This window comes from Cygnus olor, chromosome 3 (genome assembly GCF_009769625.2).
Source record: "Cygnus olor isolate bCygOlo1 chromosome 3, bCygOlo1.pri.v2, whole genome shotgun sequence".
NCBI lineage: Eukaryota > Metazoa > Chordata > Aves > Anseriformes > Anatidae > Cygnus > Cygnus olor.
In genome coordinates, this window is record NC_049171.1 from 16458209 (window position 1) to 16474514 (window position 16306).

General features: G+C 39.5%; 2 protein-coding genes across 17 annotated transcripts in view; one reads left to right on the top strand and one right to left on the bottom strand.

The window, feature by feature from the left end:
• The first annotated feature begins 3 nt into the window (after positions 1-3).
• On the top strand, positions 4-6690 carry ITGB1BP1 (integrin subunit beta 1 binding protein 1). Of its 8 annotated transcripts, none has more exons than XM_040551696.1 (7): positions 4-60; positions 791-889; positions 1699-1777; positions 2497-2633; positions 3565-3657; positions 5450-5599; positions 6307-6690. In XM_040551696.1, exons 2-7 carry the CDS (start codon positions 818-820, stop codon positions 6376-6378), a joined length of 603 nt encoding a protein of 200 aa, XP_040407630.1. In that variant the 5' UTR covers positions 4-60; positions 791-817; the 3' UTR covers positions 6379-6690. The 8 variants fall into 8 exon arrangements, with proteins under 8 accessions (XP_040407630.1, XP_040407629.1, XP_040407628.1 ...); XM_040551695.1 differs by having other exon boundaries at positions 14-30; positions 789-889; XM_040551694.1 differs by having other exon boundaries at positions 17-35; positions 789-889.
• A 260-nt stretch (positions 6691-6950) lies between these two features.
• Positions 6951-16306, bottom strand: part of ASAP2 (ArfGAP with SH3 domain, ankyrin repeat and PH domain 2) — an 88592-nt gene continuing 79236 nt past the window's right edge. For 5 of the 9 annotated variants that reach the window (XM_040551679.1, XM_040551680.1, XM_040551675.1 and 2 more), the window contains 3 exons: positions 14491-14603; positions 10482-10604; positions 6951-9605 (listed from right to left, as the gene is read on the bottom strand). In XM_040551679.1, the coding sequence (XP_040407613.1) occupies positions 9531-9605; positions 10482-10604; positions 14491-14603 (311 nt within the window). In that variant the 3' untranslated portion in view covers positions 6951-9530. The remainder of the gene's footprint in view (positions 9606-10481; positions 10605-14490; positions 14604-16306) is intronic. The other 4 variants (XM_040551681.1, XM_040551676.1, XM_040551683.1 and 1 more) reach the window with 1 other exon arrangement.

Consider the following 16306-nt stretch of genomic DNA (forward strand, 5'->3'; position numbering starts at 1 on the left):
CAGCGGGCGGAGCGCTGCGCGGCGCCGGAGGTGAGGTGAGGCGAGGTGAGAGAGCGGGGGGCTGCTGGGGGAGAGAGGTTTTTGGGGGGCTGCTTGGGAAAAAAGGATTTTGGGGGGCTGCCCGTGTGTCCCCCGAGGCACTAAGCCTGAGGCGGCTCTCGCTGCAGCCTTCAGGAGCGCCTTGAGTAGCTGAGGCTGCCCCTGGCAGTGCTACAGCGGCTTGTTCCTCAGAGCTGGGGGCCTGGGTGGTTTGTTGGGTTTTAAGTTCGTAATGGAGGCGTAATCTTTGGGTAGGGTTGCATGGGATGCATGTAAGAAGGCAATTAAGCTGTAGTTTAAAACGATAAAGTCATCTGATGTTTCTAAGTGAGTAAAAACACTTTAAATTTTGTCTCGTTTCTGTGTATCTTCATATTTATATGCGTGTATTTATTATATGTGTGCATCATGTAAGTATGTTTATTATATATGTATATTATATGTGTGTTATATATATTATTGATACAAAGTGTATATTTACATGGATTAGAAACTCCAACAGCTCTCGAAGCTAGGCAGCAGCATTTTGGGTGGATCAGAGGAATGGGGAAGTTTGAGCAGAGATCTTGAGGGACTTTTCACCAGCCACAAATTAAAAACACCAAAAACTTTCCTGCTTATGTTCTTAGAGCAGCTAGCTTAGTGGTTTCTGGGTTTTGTACGCTTTGGATACAGTCAGTGTGGTGTTTGCAAGGAGCTCCTTTCCTTGATGATATGAGAGTTTAATTCTTACCTTTCCTACTACCTAGAGTGTCTTCACCGATCCAATTATGAAAAAATGTTCAGAAAAGGAAAAAAACGACACAGCAGCAGCAGCTCACAAAGCAGTGAAATCAGTACTAAAAGCAAGGTAAGCTGAATTCGGGGTGTGATCTTTATGGAAGAACTTTCACCTGTTATGAGCTGACAGTTGAGTGGTTTGCTTGCACTGATGCTAGGATGTGATTTCATAAAGTACATGTTATAAGGCCCTTGTGTTCTGAAAAGACTGCTTGGTTATTTCCATATTGAAGCCCCCAAGAGCTTCTTCTGGCAGCACATACTAAGGTTTGGAAGAAAAAGTAGTATGTTTGTTCTCTAGTGATAACTATTGCCTTTAAGAAGGTGCCTGGTGCTAGGCACCAAGAGTGAGTTTGTTCTTCAGTATTAATTTGTTACTCAGTATCTCTAAAAGCTATTCTTCATTTTAAATTGTGTGTCCATTTTGTCTGATAGGTTTTGGAATGATCAGTTGAATATTCTGGATTTTCCAAGGTGCCGTTTCACTCCCCTTGCACTGCTATGTTATTTCAAGCATTGGTGACAAGCATGTAGTTGTCAATTTCTTCAAGTTAAGATGCAGTACCAGAAAAGTCTGGACATAACCTTAAGGTTCATTTTCTCTTTTCTTTTATTTCCACCTTATTTGAAATATTTGTGGACTTCTAAAGGGCTTCTGCTGAATTTGTATCAGTCTAACCTACAATGAGGCAGAAAGATAACTTCAGGAAAAGCATAGAGTTTTTGGTTTGTGTTTTTTCTTCCCATTTTGCAGTGCTGCTTAAGTAATTGAAATATAAGTATTAATTTATGTTAAAAAAAAAAATGAGGCAGGGCATCTAAAAGCGAATTGTTAGTATGTTCTCAGTAGCTTTCTGATGACATTTATTTTCTTCTTAGTCTGTAGATTCCAGTCTTGGAGGACTTTCCAGGTCTAGTACTGTGGCTAGTCTAGATACAGACTCCACAAAAAGTTCAGGTATGTAATCAGAGTTTGAGTAGAAATGTATGGAACAAAACTAACTTTGTATGTGTTTATCTATGACAGCAGAAAATGAAAAAGGTTAAAATACGTATTTTTAATAATGGAATGAATCTGTTAGCCTGTTGACTTATGCATGCATAACTTCAGGCTTCTAAAGTATCTAGCACTGAATCATTTAGTATTAAGTCATTGTTTTTAAAGTAACGTGTCTAAGTAAGAAAAATTCAGTTAGCTGCTTTAGCAGTCTGTTATACAGCACAAATCTGATGTAACTTTTTGGGAAACTCTGTTTCATGCTCTTACAAGTTCACATTTGCACTGAAGTTAAGTGAAGTAGGAGCTGATTTTACTTGTTGTTGACTACCAGATCACAGTGTATCGCTGTTAAATCAAACAGTTCATTTAAAATTATGTATATAAAAATAGAATCACCTTTCCTGTGTTTTCTGACTAAGGTTGTTAACTGCAAATCAGAATTAGTATAAACAAGGCTGTATCATGGATTCATATAAAATTATAGTTTTACCAAGGGCTGTTCTGAATCAACTCGGGCCAGTTCATTAAAGAGAGGCTTTAATATACTGTGATGAGGTTAAGTGTTTGAAGGTCTGCAAAAAATTGTGGAACTTAGTAAGTTAGCCCCACTAACACTAATTAGAATAGAATTACTGTTCACGAGCTCTTCAGGATTGCTTTGTTTTATTTTGTTGCAGGACAAAGCAATAGTAATTCTGATACATGTGCAGAATTCAGGGTTAAATACGTTGGTGCCATTGAAAAGTTGAAATGTAACGAGAGCAAAAATCTAGAAGGGCCATTGGACTTGATAAACTACATAGATGTTGCCCAGGTAAGTGCATTACAAAAGAATACCAACAATGTTAGAACATCCTAAACTTAGGTGTATTTCTTTCATGTTATTATGTGGTCCAACATCTTTCCTTATAAGTTTTATACTTACTAGAATTAAAACAGCTTAATTTAAAAAATAAACCCCAGTCACTACACTATGATCTCAAAAGCTGTACTCCGTTCCCTCCTGTTGAATAACTGGGAAGATGCACCCAAAAGCAGTTGTGAAGAAGCAGACTCAGAGCCAAGATCCTTCTCATGAGTCATTATGGAATGAGTGTCCCACCTGAAAGCTGCCGCATTGTCTTCAGCACAGTTAGGGTTAGAATAGGATAGAATAAAGCAAAGAATATCTCCTCCAGATTTCATCAGTACTGTAGAATAAGTTTTCCTGTAGAGGAAAATGTCGGATTCTGCTTCCATCCACTTATGAATCTATGACTAAATAACTTGAATAATGTTTGGGTCATCCTTGCCAAACTGTTTGCTTGTACATTTTTTTGTACTAAAGCTGTAACTGGATGTTTTGGTTAGGTAGCTGATGGTTTGTACCCTTAAAAGCACAGAATGTCTGTTTATCTTACAGCAGCTTGACACTTCAAGTATCTGAAACTATTTTTACAGCCAAATACAAAAGTGCTGCTAGTGTGGAACTTGGATCACCCAGGGTCAGTGCAGGGTAACAGGGCCAACCTCCCCACCCACCTCAGATTACAAATTCCTTTCTGGATTCATGCAGCGCTTCACATAACGTCAAGAGATTGGGCTAATGCAAGAATGTCAGACTCCACACACTAAGATACACGCAGGGGTAGTGATGTTGCTAATCCAGAGGATTGAAGTACAAATAGACATGTTTTAGACTGTGTATCTTCATTGTTCATGTTCTTCTGTCTGCACTAAAGGCTTTTGTTTGTTTCCCTCCAAAGCAAGATGGAAAGTTACCTTTTGTTCCAGGTGAAGAGGAGTTTATAATGGGAGTTTCCAAATACGGCATTAAAGTTTCAACATCTGATCAGTATGTAAGTGAATCACAGCAAACTTTGGTGAGAGTTGAAAAGTGCTTTCTTTTATTTCTCTGACAGATAATCAATCTGAGTGACCAAGATGTCACTTCTGGCTTGAAGCAAAGTGGTTTTTTTTGTTGTTCGTTTTTCTAAAAAAAAGCTCTCACAGCAGCACCACTTCATTTCGTATCTCCTTAGGGCTCTGTATTTCCCTTGTTGGATTTTTGACGTGAATCCATTCCTTTTGACAGAGAGCACCAGGCAAAAAACAAGAAAGCTTTTATGCTCTGGGCCCATCTTTCTCTGTGGCTGTACTGCCGTCCTCACATATGGGGAAAGGGGCATAACGTGCCCAAGACCATAGGTTCCTCGGCCTGAGTTAGTAATTCAATTCCTGTTAGTGTGGAGGAAAAGAAAAATGCATCCTTGAAAAAAGCATCGCGTCTTCCTCTTCAAAGTTCCAGCCTTGTGCTGCTAATCCACGAGTGTGAGCTCACTTCAGCACTAAAACCTTGTAATTCCACTTTATTGATCAAACCTACTTTTTGTTTGCATTATTTCCTACATGTACTTTTTGTTCCTTTAGCGCACTTCAAATAGTTGTTTCGCTAAAAATAAAGAGCTGGTCTCTTCCCCAGGGCCCTCCAGTTGCCTTTGTATAACTTTGTGTTGCAGTCATGTGGTTTCCTTCTGGTTGCCCTCAGAGCCCCAGATACTGTAAATACTTGACCTTACAAAGTCACGACCTAACCCAGCAATGCCTGCTCATAAAAGCCTCAAGTGTGAGAGTGGTGGATAGCATTGCTCAACAGCTGAATACTCTGAAAGGCTCCTTTCAGAAAATAAAACACTTGTTTCCTAATACCTGGGAGGAAGTATAGCATTTGGTTCTCACACTTCTGTTTTTGCTGTCCTCCTAATTTCTTAATTCTCAGTAAGAACACGGGTTACATTATTACTTACAATTCCTTTGTACTCTGATAAAGGTCAAATAGGTATTTTTAAGATTTTTTTTTTGTTCATCATTCTTCTGGCTTTGAGCTGAAAGCATGCACAAGCTGATAAAGCCTTGTGTGATTAAGCTAGCTTGCGCTGGCATTTTAATGCATTGCATTCTGTTTACCAAATTTGGCTTTTTGCATTTGTGCCACTGTTGACATTTAATTTGTCCTTCAGTGTGTTAGTACACCTAGCTCTTTCAGAGAGTTCCAAAATGAAAAGGTTATTTTCTCTGCATTCATACGCAGGCCTAGAAGCAGTATGACTGGAATAAAACAGATGAATATTATCAGTTGGGTAGGAGGGCTTAAGAAGGGCTTTGTCGGGTTGGTCTGCAGAAACCTTGTACCGAATGACATCAACAAATCTCTTTTTGGAACGGCCAAGATCAGAAGTGGAACTTGCCAATAAAGCAAAAAGTACACTTCATAAAACTTTCTTCCTCAAAGCAGACCTGCTGCCAGGAAATAACGTGGCAATGAGCAGGTTAAGCACAGAGGGTAACTGAGGATAGGTGGGAAACAAATGTGTGCTTTGGTAATATGGCTAGGAATACAAACCACATACAAATGCAACTCAAACAAGCAAAAATTAAAGCCAAAATAATGTTAAATCACCATGTAACAACAACAACAAAAAGAATAAATTCTTAACTAAAGGAAATAGTTATGGTTTTTACCAAGGAGTACTTTTCTCCTGTAAATAAATCTGAAGTATTCTTCTGTCAGAGAGAGAATCAAAATGTGCAGAAAACTGAAATAGCTGTTGCAGTGCTCCACGGTAACTCTTATTTGCCCACCGGTTTCAGGATGTGTTACACAGGCATGCCCTCTACTTAATCGTACGGATGGTCTGCTATGATGACGGTCTGGGAGCAGGGAAGAGTTTACTGGCTTTGAAGACGACAGATGCAGCCTCTGAAGAATGCAGCCTCTGGGTTTATCAGTGCAATAGTTTGGTAAGAGTTTGTTTACAGTCTTTAATTTAGGTATCAGTATTTTAATTGTAAAGGGAGGAGCTAACACTGAAGAAGCTTGTGAAGCCTTTTTGGCAGAAAAGGGATTGGTCAATTTTCAAAGAGTATAAATCTGTCCCGGCTAAGGATGGGGGAAAAGCCCTGCGGACTGTATTTGATCAGCCTGAGGAAAATCTCTGTGTTCCCTAAAATTGCAAATAGACATGCATGCCTGAGAAGGCTCTTTGCAACCCATAGTGCTATCGTAGCTGCTAAGGACAATCCTCCATTTGTCTTTTCAAAGACAAAACCCTTTTTAAGATGTGACAGAGCAGGGAGTGATTAAGTAACAATTCTGGTAATGAAGCATGCGTTTATACTTATAGGCAAGGGAAGCGAACTCCTCTTAAGAGCAGGAGAATTCCTTGTCAGGATACTATGATATTATTATGATATTATTACAGCTGTAGCAGCACTGGGGGAACACGGGAGCTGACTTGCTGAATGCTAGCGTCACGCTACGATTAAAGCTAACAACTCTGACTTGTTCAAAAGAGCTCATTTCAGACAGCTTCCTGCATGCCATTGCAGACCACATAAAATCAAACTACTCCATTTTGCATGTCTGCCAAACGAATGCTTTAAATGAGTCTTGAGAATTTTAGAAGTTCTTCAGAAAGTATTAACGTGCCTGTGTTTATGCACTACAGGAACAAGCACAAGCTATTTGCAAAGTGTTATCTACAGCCTTTGATTCAGTATTAATGTCGGAGAAGTCCTGATTTTCTTCAGCAGCACATGACCGTGTAGTACAAGAGGCCTTTGTGTGAGGAAGAAACGGGGCTCCTTTGTGATACCACAGACTGGCTGTAGCCACACACAAATTTAGAAAAGACTTGCTGTGCAAAAAAGAGCCATGCAACCTTGTACGTGGTACTTTGTCATTCCCCAAACGTGACTTGAAGAAACTACTCCACCTTCAGTTTCCAGGACTACAAAAGTTTGTATTTAACATGATATTTTTTTGCTAAATCTGTTTTGTATGGTGATGTCGATACTGTAAAAATGTAAAATAAAACTGACACTTGCTTCTATCTTTTTGTCTTAAAACCCATTTGTTAATATAAAATTCAGTTCTGCTTGACATAGATCTTAAAACAGCAACAGAAAAGTAGTAATAAGTAGTCATTTAGTGTTTTACATGCCTAATTTAATGTAAGGTGTGCTGCCTCCATAGTTTTTACATTTCACTGGGAATCCCCAAGATGTACTTTTTTTTGCCCCTTTACTACTTGTATTTCTCATTTTACATAGTGAAAAGCAAGAGAGAGTTACATAAGAGAAGTAGCCCACGTGATTTTAAAAGTAGTTTTATTTTTCCAGACATTTGACTGGTTAACAAGAGTAAAATTTATTAATCATGCTCTAATTATAAATCACTGCATCCAGGACATTGAAAATAAGAGTTGATTTTCGGTTATACAATATATACAGTTGCTCTGCAACTAAACAAAATAAAAACAACTGAATTGAATATTATACATCTCATAGCATTCTAAGCTGCATTTTTAAATGTCATTTGCTCCTTTTTAAACAGTTAACACAGCAACCTAATAGTCTGTCTATTAACAGCTTTTTGAATCATTATTTTGATCAGATTTGAAAAGTTGTATGAAATATGCGAAAGGTTTGGACTTAAAATTCTTAATTTTATATTATAAATAGATATCTACAGGCTCTAGAATTTCTTTTTCCTCTGCCAGAGGACAAGCAAACTTTGAGAAATGTTGAAAATCTCGGGATAAATTTTGCTTAGCTGCTCCTTATTGGTCCTCAACATTTTAACAGTCTGCACTGGTAGTGCTATCACACTGAAGTCTAAACGTTTTCTAGGTGACTAGTGAACAGGATTGTGACATTTTAAAGTGTGTTCCTCTTCTAGCAGAGCCTAAGGAAAATTCGCATCATTGTTTAACTTTACGAGTTGTTACATACACTATAAGATTCTGTGTTAAAAATACTGTACATTAGGAGATCTGTGCAAAATAATATGCCCATTTACTCTCTAGACTCTATCAGGGATAGAAACATACAAAATAGTGTTGCAAACTGAACGTATCAGTAAGTGAATAAAACTGTAGTGCTAAACTATTACTCTATCATCTTACTGGGAACTTTGAAAATACAGACTAATTTGCTTCAACTTGCAACAAAAATATCTTGAAACATTCCAGTTTGTTCCCCATTTATACTGCAGCAACAGCATCTAGAAAATGAAAGGTCAGTATATACCTGGCTGTACCCACACGTTTGAGAGGCTATCAACCAACTGTACCATTCAGGAAAGGTGATACACAGGAAGATCAGTGTTGCTCTTCCAGCATTAACACAACATGATTTTTCTCCAAATAAGACTATGCAGTGGCCTACTTTCCGTTCTGTTAAATATGAAGCGGCCAATTTAAACACCACTTGTCAGAGATTCAAAGTTCTCTCGATAAATCTAGAGATGGAATATTCACAAAACGTGATCAAAGCCGATTTGACCTAGACATAGATTTCTCTTATCCTATGCCATCAGTTTTTTCCTGTAGCATAAGCAAAAACTGGTACAATCTCTCAATATGCCAACATCAAAATGACGTCCGATGTGTATTGGTGTTTTCCATCAACCACCTGGGAGTTACCAATAGCCCAGCCTTTGTTCACAAATTAGTAAAACAAATTTAACAACAGTGTAGCTACCATATATGTGGGTATACTATATAAATACAGAGTGAGTTAGCAAACCATCATTGTTTGCAAGGTAGTGGCACACAAATTTTTATACAACAGAACATAACGTAGTGTACTTGTGAGGTGTCAGAGACCTTATTGACCAAGGATAGTTACCTAAGTCTTCCACCAAATGTGTTCTCTGTGCGAACACATTGCTGGATGATTAAGAAATTTCAAGATTAAAAAAAAAAAGTCTAAACACTATAATGATACAAGTGTAAGAAATGCTCTGCAATCCATCATCATGATTAAGTACATTTCAGGAAGTGCAGTTTTCATATCCTTGAGTTAATGTAGTAACTCGGTAATATTGCCATCGTTTAGATAACCAGCAGTAGTCACATTAAATGACCAAAATGGATGTAACATACATAAAGAACATTCAAAAAACAGGTTCCACACACGTGCAGCCTATAAAAATGAAACAGTCTCAAGCTCACAAAATCAGAACTAGAAAGTTCAACAACTAACACAGATTTCAGATAACTTGAAGCAAATATCTACATCCATTCTGAAAGAAAGAAGTTTCTCCTGTGGTAAACTGAAATACTTTTTCACTTTTACCTGGCCAAAGACACCTACTTAAAATTGTTTCTTCTGCAATAGTTGACATCCTGGATGACAGCCAGTATGGCAAGATGCTGAATGAGTCCAACTGAGAACTATGCAGCAGCTTGCACGTTTTGGTTCTGAATCCTTACAACGGTATTGAGAATTGGATAAATTCACTGCCCTGTTACAGATGCACACAATTTCTTTTGACTGGGGAAGCAACACTGAACTGTGGTATTGTCATGTTACAAAACAGAAAGTGAAATTACAGCAAATGGTTTGAAAAGAAAATTCATGATGTTGTGATGTTGACACACACACATGGATTTTGATTGTTAAAGCTTTTCAGTTCACCTTAAAAAAATACAGGAAGAGTTTTTTTTCTGATTGTTTTTGTAAACTGCTCATGAGAAATTTTCACATAGAAAAAAGTTCTAAAAGTCCCCAAATCAGAACAATGGTAATAAAAAAGTAAGCTACAGTACCTAGGACTTGGGCAGTGCTCTGGCAAGGTGTCTGCAGATAGGTAGATGAAATGAAATAGAGCAGAACTTATTTCTGTGACCGCTGGAAATGAGAAATGTCTCCACTTATCAGTAGCAATTTAGTCAACAATAAAGTGCACAAATGAGACAGGGAAAGCTCCTTTCCGACTGGGGTCTCCATCAATATGACCGATCTGCAAGAGTTCAGACAGTTTTCAAGTTAATCTCAAAAAGGAATTACAACCAGAATGAATACCAGTGACCTTTGTTACTCAACTATAGACTTTTCTTTATTGTCTTACTCAATTCTTTAAAAGTAACACCTCTTAATGCAGTACCACTGCTGCATCATTTCATTTCATTCTGGAATGCCTTGCAGCCCGTCCATATCACGCATCTTTTAAGTTGCTTCTGCTTCCCTCTCTTAGCAGTCAGTGAAAGGTAAAAGAATGGATCAAGCTTCAACAGATCTGAAGCATTTTGGGTCGTACATTTATCTATTTGTGTTTATACAACATTATTGCCAATTTAGATGCAACATGAAATTCTCCTCTTTGCTAGCCAACAATTAAACAAGTGTTTTCATGCATAACAACTTTCCAAGACTTCTTTAGGTGTTGCAGTTTGGGGTATACATAGTTGAGATGGTTTCCCAGCACACAGAATAGACCATTTCTCAGTCTCAGTCAGCTAAAGAATTAGGACAATACAAAGCTGTCTCCAGAGGACCACGACACAGCATCTTCAAGGAAGATGAAATAGTAGCAGATTCTCAAACTGCTGTCACCCACCCAAGAGTTTCCTTAAGTCACACAGATCACGTCCCCTGTTATTGTGAACCCCACTAATCAGGTGTTGTTTTTTTCCTGAATGTAAAAACTTTTCCTGAGAAAAGCTAAAAGTTTATCTGAAGCCTGAATTTTAAACAAAAGAAACATTTGGAATCAAGTTTCCATGAGATGAAACTTCTCCGGTTATTTGGAAACCCAACAGGGATCTTCTGAAGTCAGCATCAACCTCTAGATTTCATTTCTTTCGAAGTATGTTGACAGAAAATACGAAATACTCACCCACCACTCCTGATCTTCTTCACCATCAACTACAATGATATCACCCTCTGAAAAAGTTAGCTCGTCTGGGTTATCTGCTACACAGTTGTAAATCGCTTTTACTCTTTTGGGTTTAGTTTTTGACTGAAATATAAAAATAAGTAAGTGTAAATAATAAGCAGGGAAGAATCAAAATAGACTTGAAGGTGATCTAAAGCAAGCAGCAGAGATGCTACCAATTATTTTTCATGGGTTAGAGTTCAGCTAGATCATTTATACTGGGTGCTCAGGATTCAGGCTGAATTTGGCAGCATCCAAAGCCTTTCAGAACCACTATGTCACCAACGTGGATCAGCTTTCCCTTTGTGAGCTTCCATTTTTGCTCACTTAAACCTGCTTTCAGAGCTCTATACCACTCAGGCAGGTATGATTTTATTCAGCGGATGGGGTGATCAAGTGCTACACAGTGAGTGTAACACCAGTGTTGTCAGAAAGAGGCCTGAGGCACCTGTCAGTATGTCCCTTCTTAATTTACTGAACCCTTCTCGACAGCCTACAAACTCCCCAGAATGTCCTCAGGCTCTTCGTAGTGCTTTGAGGACTGCCAGCCACAGAAGAGGTGTTCCAATAGCAAAGGTCACACTGCTGTTTGGTAGGGAGTTGCAATATTTCATCCTGAGTGGGAAGTTGTGTTCTGTTGAAATGATGCTGCAATTGTTTTGCATCCACCACCCTAACCTCATGCTTCTCCACGTGCAACCTGGCCTGTTTCCACTCTCTGCTACCTGCTGCGTTTGTTTTCAGCCTTCTCAATCCCTGCTGCAGATTAACACTAATGCTACCTGCGTCGTCTTTCCATGCAAGGAGCACAGGACCTGGAGGCAGAGCATAATCTTTCTGTGTCAACCTACCCTTTCCTCAAGTTTCCCCAGCCTCAGCCAGCAAAAACCTTTCCTTTCTACCTTCAGACGCCAGAGCAGAGCTGCAAGTGCCAGTTAGGTCAACAGATGGCTGTTACTGCAGTGGATGTTTGGGACAGAGGCTCCAGGTGGGGTACTGAGAAGCAGGTCTCACCACCGTCCTGGACTTCCCCGGGGACTGGTCCCCATCTCTACTCAGGCCAGCCATGGAGCTGGAAGCTTGTGAGGGGAGAAGAGACACCATCCACGAGTCTGCTTCTTTTGACCAGCCAAATGTGCTGCTGTGGACAAAGCCTCTTAAGGTGCCACTTTGTCAGAGCTGAGCACCATGCAGAAAAAAGGGGATGGAGAAGTAGGGAGGTAGCGCGATTGTTACTCTCCTTACAAGCCTCCATTTGCATTTCAGTGTTAGAAAACCTGACCTGCCCAGACCAGGAATGCCCTCAGGCTCTATTTGTGGGCACACCCCAGGGAGCTGACAGCCTTGCACGGTGTCACAGGGGCTCTGCCTCACCTCAGTCAAGTTAAGGTTCAAACCACAACCAACTTTTAGGTCAAGAGGAAAGAGCTTCACATCAGCACAACAGTGACATAATTACTGACTGCAAAGGGATGTAATCACAGGTATTTCTTGTTCTTTAGAAGTCATGGAGATTAAAACACATCCCCATTCCCAGGAGACTAACAAACAGGGAAGGTTTTCGCATGTCCACAATATGGTTTCAAAAATCTCAAGCATACACTGAGGAAAAAAAAAAGAAGCATCAGGAACTTTCCTCCTGAAAAACGGGCTACTGGGCAAACGCACTGCATCGCAGGTAACTCACTGGCTGCACGTGCATTGTAACGAGGCCTCTTTTTTCTTTACTCAAGAATCAATTCTGCAATCATTTCCTAAATCTGGTTTGGCTTCCAGATTCTCTGGCAGACTTCGCAAAAAAGGGTGAAGTATACGGCTAAAGGGAGTGATTTAGCCAAAGTGCTTTAGCTAGACTGATCTAGCTAAAGCTCTTCAGCCGAGGGGCCCTTGACTAAATCTCAGCTAAGACGCTTTAGCCAGATTGATTTAGCTAAAGCACCTTAACTAGCACACACCCCCCTGAGCCAGGTTTCTCTTACTTCTCTGTCTTATGACAGAAGAAAATTATCCAGCTGATTTTCTCAGTCACAAAATTCTGCCCTAGAGATATTTGGAGAGTTGGATTTGTTCTTCATATGACATGCAGCTAATATTAACCTGAGAGCGGAGACATACTGTTCCTAAAAAACAGCCAGGACAACCCATTCACACATAAGTAATTTGCTCTGTAAAACAAAACAAGAAAAAAAAAAAAAGGAAAGAAAAAGATAGAGAACTACTACAACCTTAACTTATACAGAGAGCCAGGTAGAGAGCTATTTCAGAACTGATAATGTATTCAATGGATGTAGCCAGCACTGAATCCCAGAGCACACAATGGAAATTGTGATCAGAGTTCAACAGCTTTACGGAGTAAATATGGCCATTCCCTTAGTGCATCTAAGCTAAAGGGATAGCTATGCCATTTTTCACTAGCCAGACCATTAAATTTTACTGCAGCCTAAACCATGAAAGTTATTTTGATGCAAGACAGACAGTAACTTGGTTAAACAAGAGGGGGAGCAGCAAGAAAACTGAAGATTTTATAATCCCAACTAATGCAAGATGAACTCCACATGTCTCTGTGTTTTTTTCAGCATTATCAGATGACAAAAGCTAGTAGGGGTTCTAGAAACTCAAAACAAATGTGCAAGGCTATGCACACATACACACTGAAGTCCTGTCCTGGAGAGTTACTATTTCAGTAGACATGGTTAAATAAAAATGAACGAAGAGAGACAGAGGACCAAAGAAGGCAAGATGTTTTATTGCAGCCCACTAATAACATAATCAAAGAGCCAGGAACAGCACAGCTCCTACCTCTCAGTTTATTATTTACCTACTAAACTATACAGACCTTAAAGCATAAAACAGCCCAGATTAGTCACGTACAGCATCTCAAGAGCACGAGCTCTCTGTATCGTGATTTGCTCGCTGCAGAGAAATACTGTCATGACCAAGCATATAAATGTTTCATGTCTGCCACGCAAGAAAACAATGTAAAATTGGAGCAAGGGCCAAAGAGTCAACTGAACTACACATAATGGAACAGCAAAACTGACATCCAGAAATATGTCCCTTCACCTACACCAATACAAGAATATAAATATTGACACTACTATGTGTGTTACCATTCATGGATCTAGATAAGAATAAAAAAAGACCACACAATCAGATCAAGAGTCCATCTAAGTCCAGTATCTCTTTTTTAACAGTCACTGTACGGTTATGGGAGGATGGAAGAGAAGAAGAATACACAATACTTCCAACCCAGCACTTCCAGCCTTCCCTTTCCCCCTTCAACAATCTTATGGTTGGACCAGATGATCCTGGAGGTCTTTTCCAACCTCAATGGTTCTATGATTCTGGTTAGGATGCCTCACATCAGGTGTGATTTCTGTGTGTTTAGTAACCTCCAACGGATTTCCCTCCTGTCATCCACCAAATGCATGACAAAGAGTTGTAAAGTAAAGCAATTCCACAAAGTTCCAATTTCTTTTGTTTTGAGCTTGGCTCCTCCTAGTCTTTTCTGAAGCCATTTGGTTCACCTATGTAAACAAGTGTATCTACTTCCCTTGTAAAGGTAAGCAAAAAACCTCCCTTATTACTTATTTCACTCAAGTTTAAGAATTGAGTTGCATACGGCTTACAAGTGACCTACTATTCTCTTATCAAGCTTACCTATCTCCAATAAATCAAACCATAAATTCTACAAATTCAGACACAAGCAATAAACCCAAGCTTTGTCTTTGGTTTCTCCTTGTTTTTTGCTGGTGTTCTTTTTCATTTAAAATCACGTATCATTGCATAAGAAATGCAAGAGAAGCAACATTTTCATAAATACTACAAGTCACACATTTAAGAGGATAGAGGTTTTGTATTTTCCATGGTTCACACGCTTTATTTCTAACAGAACAGACTATTATATCAGCTGTGTGTTTGACAGTGTGTGGAAGCTTTAATAAAATCTAAACCTAGGTTGTCTACTTACTATTTGTGATTTCCTTGGCATTGGTGCTGGTGGCTGGATCTGTGCCAAAGTATTTACTGTAGAACCAGTTTGTGTTACTGGGATCTCACATACAGAAGAAGATTCTCCTGCTGCTAAAGTAAGTAAAATGATTAAATCCTAGGCATGCTTTAAAAAAAGAAAAAAGCAAGAGCAATGATACAAATTGAAACCAAATTCATTATTCTTAATTAGAGAATACAAAGGATTATATATACCGTATTTCATCTTTAATGGCTTTCTTTTTTATTCACACTGATATTTCTACCCTTTTCCTTACCAAAGAAAACCTTTTTTTCCCCAAAAAGAATTACCTAAGACCTTTAATATCACGCTTATGCTAAAAGAGAAAAAGGCCTACAAAACAGATGACACCAGAACCAAATTTCCCATTTCCACACCCATTCTCTACAGACTGAAAACTTTTAGAACCTTTCTTTCCTAATAAATCCCATCTTTATTGAGATGCTGTACCATTCACAGCAAGTTTCCACTCTGTGGATATGTTGAAGGGAAATAAAGAATCACAGTACGAACCAATGAACATAACATATACAGTGGAAGAATTGATTGGGTAGAAGAACTTCCACTAAAACCACTACAAAAGCAGGATCAATTTGCAATTTCATTAATTAGATGTGATGTACGAAGTTTGCATTTTAAAACTACAATCACATTTTTTCTATGTAAAAATGTATTTTGGCCTTGCCCATTGCCTCGTTTATGACACAATTAAATGAGAGTGAACTAATTAAAGCTTTCCTACTGCATCCTCTGAGTGTGTGTGTGGGGGGGTAGGTGAGTTGAGATGACATCAGGAAAGCTAAAGTCCAGTTGGAGTTGAATCTGGCCAGGGATATCAGACAAGGAGAAAGGTTTCCCTAAGCACATGTGTGACAAAAGGAAGGCTAAGGAAAACGTGGACCCACTGCTAAGGAGATGTGCGACCTGGTTATGAAGGACATAGAAAAGGCTGAGGTACTGAACACCTTCTTTGCCTCAGTCTTTATTAGCAAGACTGGCCTTCAGGAACCCCAGGTCCAGAGACCAAGGTGAAAATCTGGATGATGGGTCAGAGTGTACTCTCAGCAAGCATGCAGATGATGCAAAACTGGGAGGAATAGCCAAAATGCCAAAAGGTTGTGCTGTCATCCAAAAGGACCTCAGCAGGCTGAAGAAAAGGGCTTATAGGAACCTCAGGAAATTTAATGAGGAGAAGTGCAAAGTCCTGCACCTGGGGAAGAAAAAACTCCACGTACCAGGCTGTGCTAGGGGCCACCCAGCTGGAAAGCAGCTCTGCAGAAAAGGACCTGAAGGGCCTGGCTGCACATAAGCCAGCAGCATGCCCTTGCTACACAGACAGCTAATGGTATCTTGCGTTACGCAAAGTATCACCAGCAGGTTGAGGGAGTTGATCCTTCCCCTCTACTCAGCACTGGTGAGGCCACTCGTGGGTTGCTTTGTCCAGTTCTGGGCTCCCCATTACAAAAGAAATGTGGACTTACTGGAAGGAGTCCAACAAAAGGCCACAAAAATGATTAAGGCATTGGAGCATCTATCATAGGAGGAAAGGCTGAGAGAGCAGGGATTGTTTAGCCTACAAAGAAGGCGGCTCAGGAAGAATCTCATCAATGTGTACAAAAATCTGAAGGGAGGGTGCAAAGACGACAGAGCCAGGCTCTTTTCACTGGTGCCAAGTGACAGGACAAGAGGCAATGGACACAAACTGAAACACAGGAGGTGCTCTCTGAACATCAGGAAACACTTGATTTTTTTATTTTTATTTTTTAAACTGTGG